General features: G+C 41.4%; 1 protein-coding gene across 1 annotated transcript in view; it reads left to right on the forward strand.

Annotated features, from left to right (window-relative positions):
- The window catches only part of LOC306854078 (serine-protein kinase ATM-like), a 33,153-nt gene extending 10,501 nt beyond the window's left edge, over window positions 1–22,652 (forward strand). The window contains exons 4-12 of the mRNA XM_079391879.1: window positions 5,148–5,260; window positions 6,552–6,697; window positions 6,853–7,017; window positions 7,352–7,514; window positions 9,536–9,740; window positions 9,895–10,013; window positions 21,500–21,638; window positions 21,736–21,831; window positions 22,182–22,652. Coding sequence (XP_079248005.1) covers window positions 6,646–6,697; window positions 6,853–7,017; window positions 7,352–7,514; window positions 9,536–9,740; window positions 9,895–10,013; window positions 21,500–21,524 — 729 coding nt within the window. The 5' untranslated portion in view covers window positions 5,148–5,260; window positions 6,552–6,645 and the 3' untranslated portion in view covers window positions 21,525–21,638; window positions 21,736–21,831; window positions 22,182–22,652. The remainder of the gene's footprint in view (window positions 1–5,147; window positions 5,261–6,551; window positions 6,698–6,852; window positions 7,018–7,351; window positions 7,515–9,535; window positions 9,741–9,894; window positions 10,014–21,499; window positions 21,639–21,735; window positions 21,832–22,181) is intronic.
- Window positions 22,653–23,283: the final 631 nt, after the last annotated feature.

Below are 23,283 nucleotides of genomic sequence, written 5' to 3' on the forward strand. Positions count from 1 at the left end.
AGAGATAATAATTATAAATGATCCTTAAAAGATGTTATATGCTCTTACACACACAAAAGCAAAATGTATAAATATGTTGTGAACTTTTAGATTTTGTACGAAAAATATTACATCCATAAACAAAAATTAGCAAATTGTATACCCAATTATAAATTAATCTTAATAGAGATGGAATCGTTAAAAAATACCTTAATGTTAATTAATAACAAAAAGAATGGAATTTTGTTAAATTTCATGGAGGAATTGTTTGTAAGTAATATCTATCTATCTATCTATCTATCTATCTATCTATCTATCTATCTATCTATCTATCTATCTATCTATCATATCTTTCTTTCTTACAACACATAAACAGTACAATAAACTGAGTTGTTGTTCACACAAACTTCAGCACTGAGAATTGATATTCATGAGCCAGTAGTTTCTCAGCCCTTTAGATGGTAGTAATGAAGCTCAAGCAGCAAGACTTGAGTGAAGAAGAGCTCGAAAGCGGTGCTGATGTGACACGCATGGAAAAGAAAGTTGAAGAAACGCATGAAATAAAGTACTATGAGCGGACACATAACAGATTTTTAAGCAGATCTTCTATATTGAATAGATCAAATCTGAACGCCGGATCATTAGTTAGTAAGCAGATGCAGCAGGATGTACATTGACAGACACTTGTCACCAGGGCTGGACTGGGACAAAAAATCGGCCCTGGCATTTTGACCCAGACCGGCCCACTACATACGATCAAAATACTACCCATCTTTGCACGCTCTTGAATATGTATACCAGCTCCTATTCCATAAAAGCACTAAAGCCATATAATAATAGGTAGGAAAAAGTGAGAGTTGACGCATTAAAAACTTCTAAAAAGTGTAATTTATTAATATAATGAAACTATAATCCACACTGATGAATCCTAAAACTATAGGCCTACTGTATATAGTTATGACATCCTGTGTATGGCCTGTGTGTTTGAGGGAGAAAGGGAAGAGACATGATAAATTGTTGATCAGATGATCACTGTTTCCCATAGTATAGCATTAAATAAACTGTAAACTTACTTAGTCAAATCTGTAAACTCCTTGGATGAACCTTTAAAAGCATAAGAAGGCATCCTGTGTGTTTGTGTGTGTGTGTGTGTGCGTGTGTGCGCAGTGGTGTATAAAGTACCCGAAAGCCATACTCAAGTAAAAGTACAGGTATCTTACCAAAAAATTACTTTGGTAGAAGTTGAAGTCTTGGTTTAGAATATTACTTGAGTAAAAGTCTTAAAGTATATGATATTTATTGATATTTAAACGTACTTAAGTATTGAAAGTAAAAGTACAAGTAAATGCACAATGGAAAAGAAGCAAATAAATATATATATATATATAAATATTCATAAAGCTTTAGTAGCTGTCACGGTGCACACACGAGGGAGGAACCAGGAACACGCAGACGAGGATATAAACTCAAATAACAGACTTTAATCATGACATCAGGGCAGGACAAGGCAAGGTAGACATCAACAGGAACACCGGGGAGTAACGAGTAGACCAAACGAAATCTAACTGAACTGACAGGACTATAAATACACAGGTAAATCATAGATAACGAGACGAACACGGCTAGACAAGAATTAACTAATGATGACACTTAACAAGGACAGGAAACAAACCAAATATGGAAACAAGGGGCAGGAACACATGACACACACGATCAGAACCCTGACAGTAGCAAGATTGTGTTCAGTTTGAACTCTTTCTTCCATTTTGCATTTTTGGGTAAGAATAGGAAGCACTTCATCCAGCACTTGGTGTCTTTCATTCCAACATAAGAAAACATTTCTGGAATCTGCATCTGAAATAGCATTAAGATGTATGTATTTACACAGTTTAATGTATCTCAGAGGGGACATGGATGCATTTAATGGATGCATAAATAGGCCTAATGTTGTATTTTTAACATAAAACGTCGAATACTGGTATTTGAAATAATTTAAAACATGAAAAAAAAATGTGAAATTAAAACCGCTAGTAGGTGACAGCAAAAACTTTTGACAGAAAGTGACCATTAATGAGTGAGTCGTTGAGATTCAACCAATTCATTCAAATGACTGATTCATTCAGGAATAGAGCATTTGACTGTGTTAATGACTGAATCACTGAATCATTTATTCAACCGATTAATTCAAACGGCTGATTCATTCAGGAACAGAGCATTTGACTGTGTTAATGAGTGAATCACTGAATCATTTATTCAATCGATTAATTCAAACGACTGATTCATTCAGGAACAGAGCATTTGACTGTGTTAATGAGTGAATCACTGAATCATTTATTCAACCGATTCATTCAAACGACTGATTCATTCAGGAACAGAGCATTTGACTGTGTTAATGAGTGAATCACTGAATCATTTATTCAACCGATTCATTCAAACGACTGATTCATTCAGGAACAGAGCATTTGACTGTGTTAATGAGTGAATCACTGAATCATTTATTCAATCGATTAATTCAAACGACTGATTCATTCAGGAACAGAGCATTTGACTGTGTTAATGAGTGAATCACTGAATCATTTATTCAATCGATTCATTCAAAAAGCAGATTCATTCAGGAACAAAGCATTTGACTGTGTTAATGAGTGAATCACTGAATCATTTATTCCACCGATTCATTCAAAAAGCAGATTCATTCAGGAGCAGAGCATTTGACTGTGTTAATGAGTGAATCACTGAATCATTTATTCAACCGATTCGTTCAAAAAGCGGATTCATTCAATAAGTACACCGTCCATTGCTCAGAGACGCAAAACAGTGCTGTGATCTTTGTTTGGAACTATTTTCTTTGGCAAAATTGAGCAAAAACAAGCAATAAGTCTAAAATGTAAGTCATTGCTTACTGGACTTGTATGAAATGATTATTAAATGTGTTCATGCTGACATCTGCAGAAAAACGGTACACTTTTTTTGATATAGATATAGAAGTTCACTATATTATATACATATAAAAAGCATACAGAAGCATTTTTGCCGTCTACAATTTAGAATGCCAGGAATTCTGATTTTTAATACATTAATAAATCAAGTGCGTGCACTCTGTGTGTGATTTGATGATATAGCCTACTTGATAATGTCAGATCACACATCATTACAACAACACTTACCCTGTTATTGCAGAAGATATATTGTATATCACACACCCCAGACTCGACTTTGAGTGGAAAATGAATCATCCGTGATTGTGTGCGCACTTGTTTGCATGTATCAGAGTAAAAGTATACGTTTTAATTAGGAAATGTAGTGGAGTAAAAGTAAAAGTTGGCTGAAATATAAAAACTCAAGTAGGCTACAGATACTCCCCAAAAATACTTAAGTACTGTAACAAAGTATTATTACTTTGTTACAATACACCACTGTGTGTGTGCATGTTTATGTGGTTTATGAGGACACAAATATGTATAATGACATGGGTATGACAGAGGTATTACAATATGAAGGTGGTTTATGAGGACACTGCCTATGTCCCCGTAATTCAAATGGCTTAAAAAACATACTAAATGGTGTTTTTTTGAAAATCTAAAAATGCACAAAGTCTCCTGTGAGGGCTAAGTTTAGGTGTAGGGTTGGTGTAGGGCAATAGCACACACAGTTTGTTCAGTATAAAAACCATTACGCCTATGGAGAGTCCCCATAAACCACAAAAACCAACGTGTGTGTGTGTGAGAGAGAGTGAGAGAGAGAGAGAGAGAGAGAGAGAGAGCCCAAAAGGGGAGTTGTTTAAAGATGTGATTGGGTCAGCCCAATGTCAATTAAGAAAATAAGCAATGGGCTGCTGATTAAATGTCTCATGGGCCGGTCTGTCTTGGGGGAAAAATCCTAAACCGACTTTTTTTGACAAATACATTAAACAGCCGCAAAGACCACAGCGCCATCAACTATTTAGGCAGAAAAACTATAGGCTGCTAAGAGTTTTATGGGCCGCTAAGAGTTTTATGGGCCGATCAGACAAATATGGTATGAGAAGATGTATAGTCCCGGCCCAAAAAGTACGTCGGCCCAGCGGGAAAATGCCAGATGGCCAGTCCACCCCTGCTTGTCACAGAGATCTTTGTACATACTCCATTATACAGCTGATGAACTGGATTAATTACCTCTGAAAGACAATGAGTCTGGCGCTGCATGAGCTGCTAGTGTGCTGCCGAGGACTTGAAAATGAGAAAGCCACAGAGAGAAAGGTGTGTGAAACATCTTGTCCATTCTGATGCATACTCTGAAATCAGTGGCCTGATTGATATGAGCCTCCACCTTAGAAATGCTAAATTATTAGGTTGTTTAAAGAGTGTGGGCGATAATTCAATTCATGAATTTGAATTAAAGGTAGCAATTAAGATGCAAAATGTATTTCAAAGTTTCAAGGAGGTAGAATTAAAATGGACTAACAATAAAAGATTCATAATTATTTAGAATTTAATTATGAATGATCAATTTTAAAAGGTGCTTCCAGAAAAAAACAAAAACAGGATGATATTAATCCTTAATATTTGACGTATGTTAATGTATGCAGTTAAAAAAATAAATAAAACTTTTTATCGATTATAAACAGGAAGTTTATTTCGCAGAATGCTGTAACCTGCTCCATATTTTAATGTCAAATATTTTGTAGTTATTGGAAAACAATGTGGTGCTCAAAATTAAAATCACTTTTTGACTACAGAACATGTACTGTAAAAAATCACCCATTTTAACTTAAAAATGTACTGCCTATTATAATTAACTTGATTGGTTGTGTAAGCATTTCAACTTAAATTATAATGTATTGACTTTACATTATAATATACTTATTTCAATAAGGCAAAATAATGTAAAAACATAAGTTGCCATGAATTATTAATAATGTAATTTGTTACAGTGCTGATTGTTTTGGCAATATCATACAATGTATATCAAATCAATATATCGAATCAAAAATAAATTCTGCTTAATAGTGAATAATAGGCATACTTAGTCAAAATGAATCAAGTGGTCTAAATGTGAGTTCATTTTTTTTATTATTAGTAAATTATTAGATCTGGACCCATATAAATAAGCATCAAGTCATTGATCCAGATACCACTGAGCTATGAACTATTGTGGATAATAAAGACAAAACAAACCGTGTGTTTTTCCAGAAAGAGGTGGATCGCTTCAGGAGACTCATCGGTTCACCAGACACGGTGGAGGAACTTGATCGTACATCAGGATGCAAAGGCTCCAAGCAGCTCACCTGGGATGCTGTTTTCCGGTCTGTTTTTCAATCCAATCCATTGTTATTCTATGGTGCATGTTGACAGTGTGCTCATTCTACACTCACCTAAAGGATTATTAGGAACACCTGTTCATTTTTTCATTAATGCAATTATCTAATCAACCAATCACATGGCAGTTGCTTCAATGCATTTAGGGGTGTGGTCCTGGTCAAGACAATCTCCTGAACTCCAAACTGAATGTCAGAATGGGAAATAAAGGTGATTTAAGCAATTTTGAGCGTGGCATGGTTGTTGGTGCCAGACGGGCCGGTCTGAGTATTTCACAATCTGCTCAGTTACTGGGATTTTCACGCACAACCATTTCTAGGGTTTACAAAGAATGGTGTGAAAAGGGAAAAACATCCAGTATGCAGCAGTCCTGTGGGCGAAAATGCCTTGTTGATGCTAGAGGTCAGAGGAGAATGGGCCGACTGATTCAAGCTGATAGAAGAGCAACTTTGACTGAAATAACCACTCGTTACAACCGAGTTATGCAGCAAAGCATTTGTGAAGCCACAACACGCACAACCTTGAGGTGGATGGGCTACAACAGCAGAAGACCCCACCGGGTACCACTCATCTCCACTACAAATAGGAAAAAGAGGCTACAATTTGCACGAGCTCACCAAAATTGGACGGTTGAAGACTGGAAAAATGTTGCCTGGTCTGATGAGTCTCGATTTCTGTTGAGACATTCAGATGGTAGAGTCAGAATTTGGCGTAAACAGAATGAGAACATGGATCCATCATGCCTTGTTACCACTGTGCAGGCTGGTGGTGGTGGTGTAATGGTGTGGGGGATGTTTTCTTGGCACACTTTAGGCCCCTTAGTGCCAATTGGGCATCGTTTAAATGCCACGGCCTACCTGAGCATTGTTTCTGACCATGTCCATCCCTTTATGACCACCATGTACCCATCCTCTGATGGCTACTTCCAGCAGGATAATGCACCATGTTACAAAGCTCGAATCATTTCAAATTGGTTTCTTGAACATGACAATGAGTTCACTGTACTAAAATGGCCCCCACAGTCACCAGATCTCAACCCAATAGAGCATCTTTGGGATGTGGTGGAACGGGAGCTTCGTGCCCTGGATGTCTCCATCAACTGCAAGATGCTATCCTATCAATATGGGCCAACATTTCTAAAGAATGCTTTCAGCACCTTGTTGAATCAATGCCACGTAGAATTAAGGCAGTTCTGAAGGCGAAAGGGGGTCAAACACAGTATTAGTATGGTGTTCCTAATAATCCTTTAGGTGAGTGTATACTGATTCTTCTGTACAGGTTTTTACAGAAGTTTCTTCAAAAGGAGACAGAACTTCTACAGTCAGGAAAAGCCAACGTTTCCGCCACCACGCATGCAAACCGACAGAAAAAGATGCAGGAAATTAGCAGCCCGATGAAGTTTTTCATCAGATGCGCCAACCAACGTAATTATCTGAGCCACTAATACTAGAGTTGACAGTACAAGAGAATCAAAGATTTTCTCTGCATTCATAGTGGATATCTATGTGGATGTTTATTACTGTGCATTAGATAAATGTCCATGAAATCCATTAAAGAAAATCACACTTCTGTTCTGCAGGCAGTCCAAAGTTAAAGTGTACAGAGCTGATTTCTCATGTGGTGGAGGTCTTACAGAGTCTGCTCAGCTGTGTAGCGTACGGCGAGGACTACAGCAGTATTCTGCTAAAGAACATCCTGTCTGTCCGTAAATACTGGTGTGAGATGAGCCAGCAGCAGTGGCACAGTGAGTGCATGACCTACACATGTTGATTTGTGTGTATAATTCTTCCTTTTGCATTCTTTCTTTCTTATTTTTTCTCGTAGGAATTAAAATACCCTATATTCACCCTCATGTCCAAACCTGCATGCATTTGATTAATAATCTTGGATCTCATTAGTTGATATTTTGTCAACGATATTTTTGCCCATGTAGTGAAGGTCAGTGGGGCCAATATTTTACAAAGGGCAACATCCTTCAAAAATATTTTATTTTTTTGACACAAGATCACTTTGTTTACCCTGTCAGTGTTTATTGGAATCTTTTTCTTTCTCTTTCTGTTGTTTTGTTTGTTGCGCAGGTCTGTTGAATTTGTACTGTGGGTTGTTCAATAAGGGATCCAAGTCAGGGACCAATAGAGTCCAAGTGAGTTGCATCATCTACACGGCCGTTTGGGGCTGTTGTGTCCAAACAGAGGGATTATCTCACACGCTCTTTAACTTCTTCCTGAAGGCTCTGAAAAGGTATCATTTAATACATGTCACATATGTTTTTTTTAATCTTATGACGAATCGTATGTTTAACTTATGTTTAGGGCTGTCAATACACAACATTTTTGTGAATAACGCAAACCTTTTGTGTGATTAATCATGATTAATTGCATACTTGTAATGAAATTAAAAACACACCATTTATTCTGTTTAACACATTCATTTTGTTATCATTTGCTATATCCAGCAAAGTAAACCATCATATTGAAGGGTGATTCTCACAAAATGTATTTTCTGCAAGCTTTTGTCAAGGTAATATTAGGCGTCTTTCCAAAAAAGGACACTTGGAGACTACAAAAGACACCAAATAAGCAACTGATATAAGGAGTAGGGCTGTAAAAAAAAAAGATAATTTCGAATATTCGTTGAATTTAAAATAAAAAATCCACATTCGAATGCAGAAACGCTACTCATTCAAAATATTGAGGAAAAAGAGAACATCAATGCGGCGATGTTGTTGTTTACCTCAAAAATGGAACCATGCCGTTCACACAGAATGCATATTATCGCATTTTCTATTGGGACATCTATCACCATTGCACTCGAGTCTCACACAAGACTTCAACTTTTAAAGGGGTCATATGATGTGATTTTAAGTTTTCCTTTCTCTTTGGAGTGTTACAAGCTGATTGTGCATAGATAAGATCCCTGAAGTTGCAAACAAAGACTAAAGTCTCAAAACCAAAGAGATATTCTTTATCAAAGTTAAGACTCTGCCACGCCCCCCTAAAACCGCTCATTCAAACACGCCCCCACATGTCTACGTCACGATGTGGAGATATTTGCTTAATGCCGCCCAAACGTTCAGAAGGCGTTGTTTCAGTAACCGCAGTAGTGTTGATGCAGCCGTGTCAGGGAGAAGCTGTGTGTTTCTATGCGAAAGCAAAAGCACTTTATTTGACCTTCCGAAAGTAGATGCATTTAGGAATCATTAAGATTACTTACAACAGAACAGCACAACACAGATGTTATCACAACGCATTTTATGGACGACCGTTTCGTGAATCTAGGAGAGGAGGTAATTCTGACTGTGCTGTGGCAATCTGGCACTTCTGAATCAGTGACTGTATGTTTTGTTATTAGTTTAATATTTGCTATTGACTGCTCAAATGTGGAGTTTTGCGCATCGTGTGTGTGTGCTCGCGTGTGTGAGAGAGGGAGACATGGTCATACAACCGCGGCTTGTGTGCAAACAAATACAAGCTTCATCACTGTATCTGTCACGCGACTCTGTTCTAGCCATGGGAAGATTCCCCGATTCGCTCGGTGCATCGGATTTTAAACCGATTCATCGGTTTAAAAAGTGTGCATCGGATACAATTTGGCATTCGTATTGCGATGCATCGTTTCTAACATATTTGCATTGGTAAAAAACGATTTATATATAATTACTAGTGGTTGCGCTACACTTTTATTGTTTAGAAAGTGACCAAAAATCTGTGACCAATATTTTATATGTAGATAGTCCGACTCTCTAATGGTTAGAGAGTCGGACTCGTAACCCAAAGGTTGCGGGTTTGAGTCTCAGGTCCGGCAGGGATTGTAGGTGGGGGGAGTGTATGTACAGCACTCTCTCCACCCTCAATACCACGACTGAGGTGCCCTTGAGGTGCACCGAACCAACCACATTGACCTGACTGAATATACCAACTACAGTATCTAGTGGCCGAGTGGCTGAACCAAAAAAAGTCCGATGCAAGTTACACACTGCAGTCCTTCCCCTACACATTGCTGGACTACTGCAGTCTGGAAGAGTTTTACAGGTATATGCTACTATAATGTTCGTGTTTACACCCCTGAACTGGTCACTAGCGCAGATCTAATGGAAACGTGCTGGTCATATTTCATCTTGAATCAAAATTAATAATATATTGCATATATATTATAAGACGCCTATTTTAGGACCATTTATTTAATGTCAGTTAAACAATCACTTTATGACAGAAATATGACAAACTTTTACGTTCTTCTTTAATTATACTGTATATTTTAAGAGATGATTTTAAGGAGGTGAAATCTATTGCCGCTCATTTGGATAAGGACTGGAAGCTGCTGCTGGCTAATTGCTTTCCCAAGCTCATGGTCAACGTCCTGCCTCACTTTGCCCTCGCTGGGCAAGACACCCATGTGGCCCAGCAGAGAGAGAAAGCTCACAGGGTGTATGATATACTGAAAAACAGCAACTGCCTGGGGAAACAGGTGAGGATGCAGATAACTGATTTTTAGTACAATGCTGATCTACACTTAGACTGGCTTATATCTTCTGTTGATGCAGTTAAAAATTTGTTTAACAGCTCAAGAATGATTTATATACTCAGATAAATGTGTTCTATAACTTCTTTTTGTCATTCAGCAAATTGACAGTTTGATTTGCACCAACCTGGCTGACATTGTGGTGGAGTTGTTAATGGCACTGCATGAGACAGCAGAAGGAGCGGCAGCGGGTAGAGGAGACCTACAGAAATTTACTGGGTATATTTTCAAGCCATAAACAGATCATTAAAGGGATTATATCATGAGGAATCTACTTCCATTTTCTATTTGGGATAAAAGAGATAAAATAATTGATGCACTATGAAAACATTCTGTAGCTTTAAAAAACTTTTTCCTCTCTGTAACTCATTTCTGTAACTCATTCTGACTCTCCACATTTACTTCAGTGCCACCTATAGGGGGACCAATACAAGTACTTACAAGTACAATTACAGGTACACTGCCGTTCAAAAGTTTGGGATCAGTAAGATTTTGTCTTCTGCTCATCAAGGCTGTATTTATTTGGTCAAAAATACAGAAAAAAACAGTGATATTGTGAAATATTATTGCAATTTCTAATATTGGTTTCCTATTTTAATATACTTTAAAATATAATTTATTTCGGTGACACAGCGCTGAATTTTCATCAGCCATTACAGTGTTTATTTTAACAGTGAGAGACAGAATAACAACAAAAATCCAGAAAAACACATTACAAAAAAGTTATAAATTGATTTGCATTTTAGTGAGTCAAATAAGTATTTGACCCCTTCGCAAAACATGACTTAGTACTTGGTGGCAAAACCCTTGTTGGCAATCACAGAGGTCAGACGTTTCTTGTAGTTGGCCACCAGGTTTGCACACATCTCAGGAGGGATTTTGTCCCACTCCTCTTTGCAGATCCTCTCCAAGTCTTTAAGGTTTCGAGGCTGACGTTTGGCAACTGGAACCTTCAGCTCCCTCCACAGATTTTCTATGGGATTAAGGTCTGGAGACTGGCTAGGCCACTCCAAGGCCTTAATGTGCTGCTTCTTGAGCTTCTTGTTGCCTTGGCCGTGTGTTTTGGGTCATTGTCATGCTGGAATACCCATCCACCACCCATTCTCAATGCCCTGGCCCTGACGGTACATGGCCCTGTCCATCGTCCCTTTGATGCGGTGCAGTCCCCTTAACAGAAAAACACACCCAAAGCATAATGTTTCCACCTCCATGTTTGATGGTGTTCTTGGGGTCATAGGCAGCATTCCTCCTCCTCCAAACACGGCGAGTTGAGTTGATGCCAAAGAGCTCGATTTTTCAACACTTTCACCCAGTTTCTCCTCTGAATCATTGGCAAACTTCAGACGGGCCTGTACATGTGCTTTCTTGAGCAGGGGGACCTTGCGGGCGCTGCAGGATTTCAGTCCTTCATGGCGTAGTGTGCTACCAATTGTTTTCTTAGTGACTTAGGTCCCAGCTGCCTTGAGATCATTGACAAGATCCTCCCGTATAGTTCTGGGCTGATTCCTCACCGTTCTCATGATCACTGAAACTCCACGAGGTGAGATTATACATGGAGCCCCAGACCGATGGAGATTGACAGTTATTTTGAGTTTCTTCCATTTGCAAATAATCAGAATCAGAATCAGAATGAGTTTTATTGGCCAAGTATGTTTACACATACAAGGAATGTGTTGTAGTGACAGAAGCTCCACAGTGCAACAGAAAGACAGCAACAGGACAGGACACAGATAATAAAAGAATAACAACAATTAACCAAAAGGCAATGTACAAAGCAGCAAAACGTACTCGGTTACTATCGTAACCTCGGTTCCCTGAGATACGGAACGAGTACTGCGTCTTGCTAAAGACGCTATGGGAAAAAGCCTTTTTTCTCCTTTACTGAAGCCTTATTCAATCACGCAGTGAAACTGCACGATCATTGGTTCGTGCAGTGTGTTAAAAACGAACCAATGTGTCGGCAGCGGAGCTGCATGAGCCTATGGCGACGGAGCCCGCCAGATCCCGCCAGATCCCGCCAGAATGGGCGGGGTTATCTGGCTATATAATCGGCCGTCTGGCCATAGGATCCTCAGGTTTACTTCGACTGAAGCGATGACTGAGTCGTGCAGCTACCTGGCACGGCAAAGTACGCAGTACTCGTTCCGTATCTCAGGGAACCGAGGTTACGATAGTAACCGAGTACGTTCCCTATCGATACTCCACTCGTACTGCGTCTTGCTAAAGACGCTATGGGAACACAATTCAATCACGCCGTGCTATGGTAGAGGAACGACTGTGTAAAATACCTCCATAAGCATTCCATGCTCAGAGGGAAGTATAATAGTATACTCGGGCTAAAGCGAGCTGAGCTCGTAGGGGTCACGCTCGGCCTGGGTCATTCCATGCATTCCTCGCATACTCAGCACTTTCAGGGCTGAGATATGCAAGGAACCCATCAGAGAGCTTGAGTGCCCGTGCAGTCAAGAGTTCTCCATTAGGGTTGTTCCCACAACATAAGTCATACTCATCTAAGCAGATAGGACCCTGGCCTGCAAGGCCGGTACATCCAGCTTATAAAACCTTGCAAATGTGGACGGCGAGGCCCAGCCGGCCGCCGCACAAATGTCTGTAATAGACACACTGCTAGACCAGGCCCGTGACGAGGCAATGCCTCTAGTCAAATGGGCTCGTACTCCAATGGGGCATTGAAGGCCCAAGGAAGAGTAAGCCAGCGTAACGGCATCTCCTATCCACTTAGAGAGTCTCTGCTTCGTGACCGGAAGCCCTTTGGCGAGGTTACCGAAGCTAACAAAGAGCTGTTCCGTGCGCCTGAAGGTGCGCTCAAAGTAGATCCGTAGGGCTCTAACATGGCATCACAAAATTAACTCCCGGTCCTCCTCGGAGGGAGGAAGCGCGGAGAGTTTGATGACCTGAGCTCTGAACGGAGTGGAAAGTACCTTAGGTACGTATCCATGCCTTGGTTTTAGGACGACCTTGGAGTCGTTTGGCCCAAATTCCAGGCAGGCGGGGCTCACAGAGAGCGCCTGCAGGTCTCCTACTCGCTTGACTGACGCTAGTGCTAGTAGCAGAGCAGTCTTCAGCGACAGTGACCAAAGGTTCGTGGACTGGAGCGGCTCAAAAAGGAGGGCCCCTCAGGGCCCTCAGCACAGTGGGTAAATCCCATGTAGGGACAGTAAGGGGCCGAGGCGGATTCAGCCTCTTGGCACCCCTTAGAAAACGGACGATAGCATTGTCCCTGCCCACTGATTGGCCCGCAATAGGGGCGTGGAAGGCCACTATTGCCGATACGAACACCCCGAGTGTGGAGGGAGAGCGTCCTTTATCCGGCAGTTCCTGCAGGAAGGACAGAATCACCGCCAACTCAGATGTAGGGGGGGTCCTCACCGCGGTTTAGACACCATTTGGAGAAAACCGCCCATTTAAGGGCATAGAGGCGTCTCGTAGACGGGGCTCTAGCCTCAGAAATGGTATTTAGCACTCGCTCTGGGAGGCTGGTAGGCTCCCGTTGAGCAGCCAGAGGTGAAGCGCCCACAGTTTGGGAAGAGGGTGCCACAAACCATTCACCTGAGAGAGGAGATCTCGTCTCAGGGGCACGGACCAGGGGGCTGCGGTTAGCAGCTGGGTCAGCTCTGACATCCAAGGCTGGTTCTCCCACAGGGGGGCCACCAACAAGACCTTGTGTCGTTGTTCCCTGATTCGCCTGATGACCTGAGGAATCAGAGCGATCGGAGGGTATGCATAAAGGAGGAGGTTGGGCCAGTCGTGGGCCAACGCGTCCTTGACCTTCGAATAATAGGCTGGGCAGTGAGAGTTGTCTTTGGAGGCGAAAAGGTCTACTTCGGCCTTGCCAAAGATTCTCCAGATCATTCGAACCATCTGCGGATGGAGCATCCACTCTTCTGAGGGGACGTTGCTCCGTGATAGCATATCCGCTCCTCGGTTCAATCTGCCCGGCAAATTTGCTGCTCTCAGCGAGCGCAAGTTGAGCTGAGCCCACTCCAGAAGTCGCTCTACCATAAGGAAGAGGCGCTTCGAGGAGAGACCTCCCTGGTGATTTACGTAGGACACCACTGACATGTTGTCTGAGCGGATCAGCAAATGTCGTCCCTTTAGCTCTGGCAGGAAAAACTGGCAGGCTCGACACACTGCTAGCATTTCTAAGCAGTTGATGTGGAGGTTCTGCTCCGCCTTCGACCAAAGGTCGGTTTGCCTTCGCACAGCGCCCCCGTCTGTTGTGACAACATTCCTGCTGCAGACCATCCCTATGGTCACACCCTTTCTGAACCATCGTGGGTTCTTCCAGGGGACCAGGGCTGTTACACAGGCCTGGCTCACCCTGATATGTAGGCGATCATGTCGCCATGCGTGGGGTGGAACCCGTGGTTTCAACCAGCGCTGAAGGGGCCGCATGCGAAGCAGGCCCAACTGTAGCACCGGCGATGCTGTGGCCATGAGGCCCAGCATCCTCTGAAACGCTTTGACGGGGCGAGCGGTGCCGCTCTGGAAGGAGGCTGCGAGCTTTTAAATGGCCAGAGCGCGTTCCGGCGCTAGCACAGCTCTCATCTGAGCTGAGTCCAAAACTGTTCCCAGAAACGACACCCGTCGGCTGGGAAACAGCGCGCTCTTGGCAAAATTGACCCTGAGCCCCAGGCATTCTAGGTGGCTGAGGAGGAGGGCTCTGTGTGAGAGTAGTTGTACCTCTGACTGGGCCAGAATGAGCCAGTCGTCGAGGTAATTGAGAATGCGGATTCCCATCTGCCTGAGAGGGGAAAGAGCCGCGTCCATGCACTTCGTAAAAGTGCGTGGGGCCAGGGACAGTCCAAAGGAAAGGACCGTGTACTGATAAGCCACTCCCTCAAAGGCGAATCTCAAGAATCGTCTGTGATGGGGGGGCTATCTGGACGTGAAAGTATGCGTCTTTCAGGTCCAGGGAACAGAACCAGTCCTCTGAGCGAATTTGCGAGAGGATCTGCTTCAGTGTGATCATCCTGAACGACCTCCTCACGAGGGCGCGATTCAGGCGTCTGAGATCGAGGATGGGCCGGAGGCCGCCATCCTTCTTGGGAACGAGGAAGTAATGGCTGTAAAAGCCTGATTCGCTCTGAGCTGGAGGAACCATTTCTATGGCTCCTTTTTTCAACAGCATCATCATTTCTGAACGTAGAACGTGAGCGTTCTAGCCGTCTACAGAAGAGGAGACCACGCCGCTGAAGCGCGGGGGTCTGCGAGCGAATTGGAGTGAGTAACCTCGTTCTATTATCCGTATAACCCATTCTGACACTCCGGGGATGGCCCTCCAGGCCTTGGCCCGCGTGGCAAGGGGCTGGATAAACTCGAGTGGCAGGCCGCCAAGCGGGGACCTGAAGCTCGTGATAAGAGGGAGAGGAATGTGCTCCCTTTTGAAAATGTTTGTGTTTTATTTCCTTGCTATAACAGCGATCAGTTGTGTGGGCGCTTTTTGAAAGGGCCCAGTGTTCACAACAGTATTTACCACAAACTCATTGCCATCGGCACCCGGAGCTAAACGGGGTGTTTGGAGGCATGACAGAGGCCATTTGGGCCGTGGGCACAGCCCAGAAGCGTCAGGAGTCTGAAGCTGTCAGTTATAATCATAGTGACAACTTGCTTTCGATCTGCCTAAAAGGATCAACCACTCTTAGAAGAGGGGTATTAATTACCATTGTGTAAACACACCAGCAGATCAAAAGTGCAGCGCGCATCCTCTCAGATCCGCTCGTAGCGGACGAGGGGAGGGGCCATCTTCACTGAAGAAGGCGAGCCGAGATCAAAGAGTGAAACGCGGGGCTGCCCTGGCGTAAATTCACTCAAGCTTGATCGCGCGAACCCTGGAGCTTGCAGTTTCTTCCCCGAGATAACTGGGAGAGTAGAAACACTAGAGCAGGGGAGGCGTGGTCACCTTCATTGAAGAAAGGGACCGTGAGCGCGGCAGGGACAGACTGAAGCTTTCATAATGAAAGTAGCGCTGGCAGATCAAAGAGCTGCAAGAGGCGCTAATACTTAGTGTAAACACACTGGCAGATCAAAGACTGTATGCAGAGTGAAAAACGCGGGGCTATGCCGGCGCGAAAAATCACTCAAGCCTTTTTTTTTTTTTTTTTTATCCGTCTCCTTCTCCGAGGTGACTGGGAGAAGAGAAACGCGAGAGTCGGGGCCGCCCAGTGCAGCATGTTACAATGTGCACAGAAGGATTGAGCCACTCAATGTAATGAGGCGCGCTAATCCACACGCGCTGGCAGATCAAAGTGCTGTATGCAGAGTGAAACACACGGGGCTATGCCGGCGCGAAAAATCACTCAAGCCTGAACGCCCAGCCATGCGATTTTACCGTCTTTTTCTCCGAGGTGACTGGGAGAAAATAAACGTGAGTGGGTGGCCGCCCAGCGCAGCATTTTACAATGCGCGCAGAAGGATTGAGCCACTCAATGTAATGAGGCGCGCTAATCCACACGCGCTGGCAGATCAAAGCGCTGTATGCAGAGTGAAACACACGGGGCTAAGCCGGCGCGAAAAATCACTCAAACCTGATTGCTCAGCCTCACTCGCTGTTCCTGTCTCCGAGGTGACTGGGAGAAGAGAAGGGGGGAGGCGGGGCCTGCTACATAGAGGACCGCGAGCAAATCAGAGCAAAGCCCGGCTTTCGGTGAAAGCAGGCTGCCTGTGTGAGCGCAGTCTCAGTGACGCACACACATAGCTTTCCACTCCGGTCCGCCAAAGAGAATAGAGCCGCCCAATGAAGGAGGAGCTCTGATTCTCACGTGTGAACACCGGCGGATCCGAGCGCTGCAGGAAGCTCCGTGGCTCTGATGTTTCATTCTCCGAGCTTTGCTGAGAGAGGGGAAACGGGAGAGCGGAGCTGCCTCCACAGAGACGGACAGCGAGCGGGAAGAGCGAGACTCATACTCGAACGAGCTGTCTCAGTAAGCGCGCAGTCAGTGCGTGGGCGAGACCCAGACAGGCGACACGCGCTCACTGCTCTTTTGCATCGTGCAGGATCTCCTGCACGAGCCACACTCGCTGTTGCGGCATTTGCAACAACGCCGATAAATATGCATTTTTATAGCACTCACCGGATGGCGGCAGCGAACAGACCGGGGCTTCTGCGGGGCTGGAGCGCGGTGAAAGCGGCGTCTCAGCTGGCAGGAGGTCTCTGGCTCAGCTGCGAGGCGTGTCAACGGCGAGGCGGCTTCTTGGGATCAGCGAAGGCGAGATGTCGTCGCTGAAGGAGAAGAAATCTGAGGATCCTATGGCCAGACGGCCGATTATATAGCCAGATAACCCCGCCCATTCTGGCGGGATCTGGCGGGCTCCGTCGCCATAGGCTCATGCAGCTCCGCTGCCGACACATTGGTTCGTTTTTAACACACTGCACGAACCAATGATCGTGCAGTTTCACTGCGTGATTGAATAAGGCTTCAGTAAAGGAGAAAAAAGGCTTTTTCCCATAGCGTCTTTAGCAAGACGCAGTACGAGTGGAGTATCGATAGGGAAACACAATATATATAATATAGACAACTATGTATGTACAGGTCAAGTATGTGCAAATTAGAAATGAGAAAATAAAGATAAATTTAGTGAGTGTGGTGAATGGATAGTGTATTAATCGCACCAACTGTTGTCACCTTCTCACCAAGCTGCTTGGAGATGGTCTTGTAGCACATTCCAGATTGAAAAATGGTTTTAACAGAAAATGGTTTTAAGTCATTTCTATCTTTCATAATTATTTCTATCTTAGTTATTTCTATTTTTTTTTGCTGTAGTGTAACAGCAGGAAATATCAGTTTACATTTTCAAGCATTCATTTTGCCATTAATTGTATTAATCCAGTGAGATTTTTGTTTGCACAAGGAGTCTGACAACAGCCAGTGCTCCACACAGAGATCTGATCTGATCATAATCCAGTCTGTCTGGAATGACAGTTTGGAGTTTGGAATCTGATTGATGGATTGCTTCTGTGGACAGGTTGTCTTTTATACAGGTAATAAACTGAGATTAGGAGCAATCCCTTTAAGAGAGTACTCATAATCTCAGCTCCTTACCTGTATAAAAGACACCTGGGAGCTAGAAATCTTGCTGATTGATAGGGGATCAAATACTTATTTAACTCAAATCAATTTATATCTTTTTTGAAATGCATTTTTATGGATTTTTGTTGTTGTTATTCTGTCTCTCACTGTTAAAATAAAACCACCATTAAAATTATAGACTGATCATTTCTTTGTCAGTGGGCAAACATACAAAATCAGCAGGGGATCAAATATTTTTTTCCCCCACTGTAGCCTTAGAAGCTGACATGGCGTTGAAAAAAAGTGTTAATTTTCATTTCACTTAAAACGAAAACTGCCTCTTGTCAAATGATCTTGTTATTTCAGTTTTTGTACCATCGAGCATAGGAAACTCTATATGATTCAAGAGAAATTTAAACGTGTCATTAGCGAAAGTAATTTGTTTGGGCTTCCAAAACAGGCCACAACTAGAAATCAGTGGGTAAGTTGTATTTACAACACTGTTCCAGAACAGTTCAACCCAAACAAACATTAAACATGCTTTATTTTTATAATAAGCAGGCAGGTTTATTGAAGCATCTTGGTAATGTTGCCTCAGTTCTTCTGGATTTAGATTTCTCAATTTGTTCTGTTTCTTCATATCATTGCAGACAGACAGATCAGAGGATCAGATCAGATCTCTGTGTGGAGCACTGGCTGTCGTCAGACTCTTTGTTAAGTGTGCACTGATATTTCCTACTGACACACTACAGCAAAAGATAGAAATAACTGACTTAAAACTATTTCTTAGCTGGTGAAAATACTAGTGTTCTAATAATTTTGGCCACCACTGTGTGTGCAATGAATTGATAAAAATATCTTCTAGTATTAGTGTCAGGATGTTTTTTGTGTGGTTCATGATATTAAAAATCATGGAGAAACAGAGAGGTGAGGTCTTATTTTCTGCTGTAGGTCACGTCAGCAGGATGAGGTGTCCACTCGGAGTCTCTCCCTGTGTTGTGACTTGTTGTGGCTGGTCTGTCAGACAGCTGTTCAGTACTGTGATGATGCTCTAGAGAGCCACCTGCAGGTTATTGTTGGTACTCTCACAGCACAGGTCACTGAACAGTCTGGTGAGAGAGAAGAGTGAATGAACATGTTAAACTTTAGGTCACAATCTGTTATATTATAATGTACTATATCAGCTGCTAAGTTTAGCTAATCATGAAAAGTGTTGATTATTGCAATAGATTTAGATATACACCTGCAGCATTCAAGGTTGCTGTGCTGCAGCTGAGCACAGTCATGTCTACTGAAAACACAATGTAAATAAGAAATCCGTTGAGCAGTGTAAACTGTTTCATTGGCAAAAATGCAGAAATCTAATCCCTGATAGACTCACACTGCTCCAGCAATTATAAAGAGAATGATCTTTGATCAATTTCTGAATATAAAATAATAACATTATAGAGAACAGATGGGTTTGACAGCACTAGTTTAAACTCAGCTAGCAGGAACAGCGTTTAAGTTGATTGTTTAGTTAGACCACACCTCTATAATTACATAAAATGATGATTCACGCTAAGGGGTGTATTCTCCCGATTTCAAACCCTGGTGTTTCAGAAGGTTAGAATAGAATAATTTATATTTTAAACTGGGGAGCTCTGAAAATTGCAGGTTGTTTTTTTTGCAGAGTAACCTCTCATATGATTAACTATCAGGAACATTTTGGTTAGTGGGCAGTGGGAACCTTATAGCCTAAAAGGTTGAGAACTACTGCTCCAGTGTGTTTTCCCATTGCTATTTTGCCTTAAAGTTATGAGATAAGTTGCGTTACAGTTTAAATTTTCATGATATTTTTCAGCCTTGTTGATGTCTCTATATTATTATAATTATATATTTGCTCTGGAATTACTTCTTTAAAAAAAAAAAAAAAATTACCATTGTAATAAAAATAATTAAATGTTAAAAAAATTAGTATGTAATGATTAGTAATCAAGACTTGATGAAAAACAAAATATGTTTTACATGATAACAATCAGTGATGTGTTATTCAAAAAAGCCATAGAAAAATTATTTGTATATGGATATAGTACATGTAAAAATCTAATTTAAAATATTTTTTTTAAATGGTCAATCTAAAAAATACTGATTTTATTTCTAAACTGTAATTTTATTATTATTATTATTTATTTATTTTTTATGTTAAGGTTTTAAGTCACTAGTTTGCAGTACTGATTTAAAGTCAATTGCGCAATAACAATGTTGGTTAATTTAATATCACTAACAGAATAATAATAAATATATTGTAAATATATTTCCTTGCCCTATGTACATGTGTGATTGAATTTATTATTCAGCAGGGAATTATAACACATTGTATGCTTTTAGGTCCTATTAAGGTTCCTGGTAATTGAAAACCCGGAGAACATCATGTTGAGAAATGCCATACCCCTATTGGAGCCTTTTCCTGACCGAGCACACTTTAAAGATCTGAGAGCCGCCCAACACGCTCTCAAATACAGCTCAGGAGCCTTCACTCTCAGACAGGTCAATATTATATTCTTTTTCAGAAATGCTGTGCAGACCCACATTATTAACATTTACATTGTCATTTAGCAGATGCTTTTATCCAAAGTGACTTACAAATGAGGACAATGGAAGCAATCAAAATCAACAAAAGAGCAATATGCAAGTGCTATGACAAGTCTCAGTCAGCCTAACACAGTACATATAGCAAGGTTTTTTTTTTATTTTTTTTTATATATAATAAATAAAAAGAAAACCAATATAATAGAAAATCTTGGAATATATGACCCAAATAAGAATTTTCACCATATATTGCCATCTGAACAAGTAACAAGTCTGCCACGATTGTTCTGACCAATTGAGGAAAAAAGCATTACCATAAATCTCGATACCAATGGTGATTAAATCTAACGATCGATTAGCTCATATCACATTAAACTGTGCAAATTATTATTATTGTTATGCTCATTGTAATGTTAAAATTAGCATTGCGCGACAATGAGTATAGTGTGTATTAGCGTGTAGATTTCAATTTCTGTACAGTCTAATCTAATCGTCATGCAATTTGAAATTCATATTAAGAAATTCTTTTAACCCAAAAAAGCAAATCTTGTGTAATCCCAGGCTATTTGTAATCAGAAGCATATTTAAAACTGGAATATAATTTAATTTCATTCACATGTTTCATAAACACAATCCGTCATTAAAATGATAAATTTAATTATTCCAGCTGCTGTGAGAAAAGGCTATAAACGATTCTCCACCTGCAGGATCCTCACATGTGATAGCCTAGTAGCCGAGACAACTTCTTCATGTTTACAGACGTGACGTAATGACGCAGTGCCATGCTCGAATTTCCTGCGAAAACCTACCTATACCACTCAAATTAGAAAACATTATTATAAGCTTACCACTGTGAATCGGCCTAAAGTAAAGCGATAGTTTTGAATACTGGCTAGTTATGTACTTGCTCAAATATTGATTTCGGATCAATTTTAACCAAAAAAGTTAAAATGCAGACTGCAGCTTTAAGGATTGAATTTGAATTGAAGTAATTTGTAATTGTTTCATGATCATATTTTTCAGATCCAATTGACACTATAGGTGATATAAAATGTACCTGAACATTGACAATTCTGCTCTTCCCTCCCGTTTTTCTGTCTATTGCAGGAAATTGAGCATTTTCTGTCTGTAACATCTTGTGATTCTTTGCCCCTGGCCTGTTTGGAGGGGTTGAAAGATCTAAAAAGGCAACTTCACAGCCACAAACAGCAGATAGGACAACTGTTGAAAGAATGCCATCACATTAGTGAGCATTTTTAGAAATCGTTAAATGAGCAGTTCACATAGAAAATAGCAGCAGTGTCCTAATGCTTCGTGTCCATCTGATGTTTGTGCTTGTTTAGCTGATCCTGACAGCTGTATTTTGGTTAAGATGGTTCTTAACCTTCTTCAGCTTTGTAAAATCGCAGCTAACCATCCTGGTGGAGGAGACATCTTGAGTAAGTTTTTTTCATTATTGACATGCAATATAAGAAATGAAATGGCATGACGAGTGCAGTTTTTATGACGTGTTGCAAAAGGACATGTCCTCCTTTTTAATGTGAACCATAATTTACTGTTTACAGTATTAGCTGGAGACAGGTCGAGCTTTTTATTGGACACAAATTTCTATATGCCTGTGCAAGATACCAAAAGGATACCAACTTTCTGTGCCAATACCATTTTCGATAGCACAGCAAGAACTAATTTGTTGAAATTTCATTTAGTCATTAATTAAATAAGCTGTGTAGCCTATGTTTTTTTTTTTTTTTTTTCTTTACCAAAGTTTTTTTTATCATTTACTTTTTAGAGGCTGCTGGCTGGTGCCTAGGAGAACTTGGGCCAGTTGACTTATCATCCATTGCCTTGCACTATGGGAAAGACCAGCTGTATGCTAGAGCAGCCGATTTGTTCCCTGATGTTCCTTTTCAGTGGATCTTCATCATCCTGAACTGCATGGACAATGCACTCACACATCACAGGCACTTCCTTACAACTTATTTATCAGGTCATACACTTTCACACTGTCCTTAGATCAAGAAACTATTTCTAGACTTCGGTGTCTAATAGCAATAATTATGAATGTGCGAACACCAATTAGACCATCATTTTCTGTCTTTTCTCTTTTTATTTGAGTATTGTGGTGCGTCAGGCTGCTGGCACATGTTTAAAGGACATCTTGGCCACTCAGTGTGGGACTGAATTTGGGGAAATGTATAAAAGCAAAAGGATCCTTTGCTGGCATACCTAAACCCCTTTCGCTCTGCCAAAAAACGGGCAAGTCTTTCACACTGGCATATGTCTACATAAAATCTTTTTATGGACACTTTTGATTCCAGTTAAATATTTGTGGACTGCTAAACTATTAATAATCAAGCGAGTGAACAAATGTTTAAAGCTGCTGTCCGTAACTTTTGGCGCTCTAACGGTGTGCTGCGTGTGTCTTGCAGAAGAATATTATAGCCGGAGCTACTTCTCTGTTTATGTCTACGGCGAATCCCGCAGGTACCAGGCTACTCCGCAGCAGTACCTACCGAACCAGTCTAAAATAGTCTGAATATAAACACTTATTATAGGTGTACATAGTGATTCAGGCAAAAACACGGTTTGGAAAATGGATTCATGGTGTACTCGCTTATTATATAAATTTTGAACACAAAAAATTACGGACTGCAGCTTTATATAAATTAACTAATAGCTGACATCAAGAAGAATATTTGTAGAAAAAAAAAGTTATCCATAAAGCTGTCAATTCCTTATAGCAGTGCTTCTCAAAACTGTTCCTGGGACCGCCCACCACTGTACATTTTGTATGTCTTTCTTGTCGGACGCACCAAATTGTAGTCTCTACTAATGAGGTGGTGACCTGAATCAGGTGTGTTAGATAAGGGGGACATACAAAATGTGCAGGG

Source organism: Barbus barbus, assembly GCF_936440315.1.
Source record: "Barbus barbus genome assembly, chromosome: 34".
NCBI lineage: Eukaryota > Metazoa > Chordata > Actinopteri > Cypriniformes > Cyprinidae > Barbus > Barbus barbus.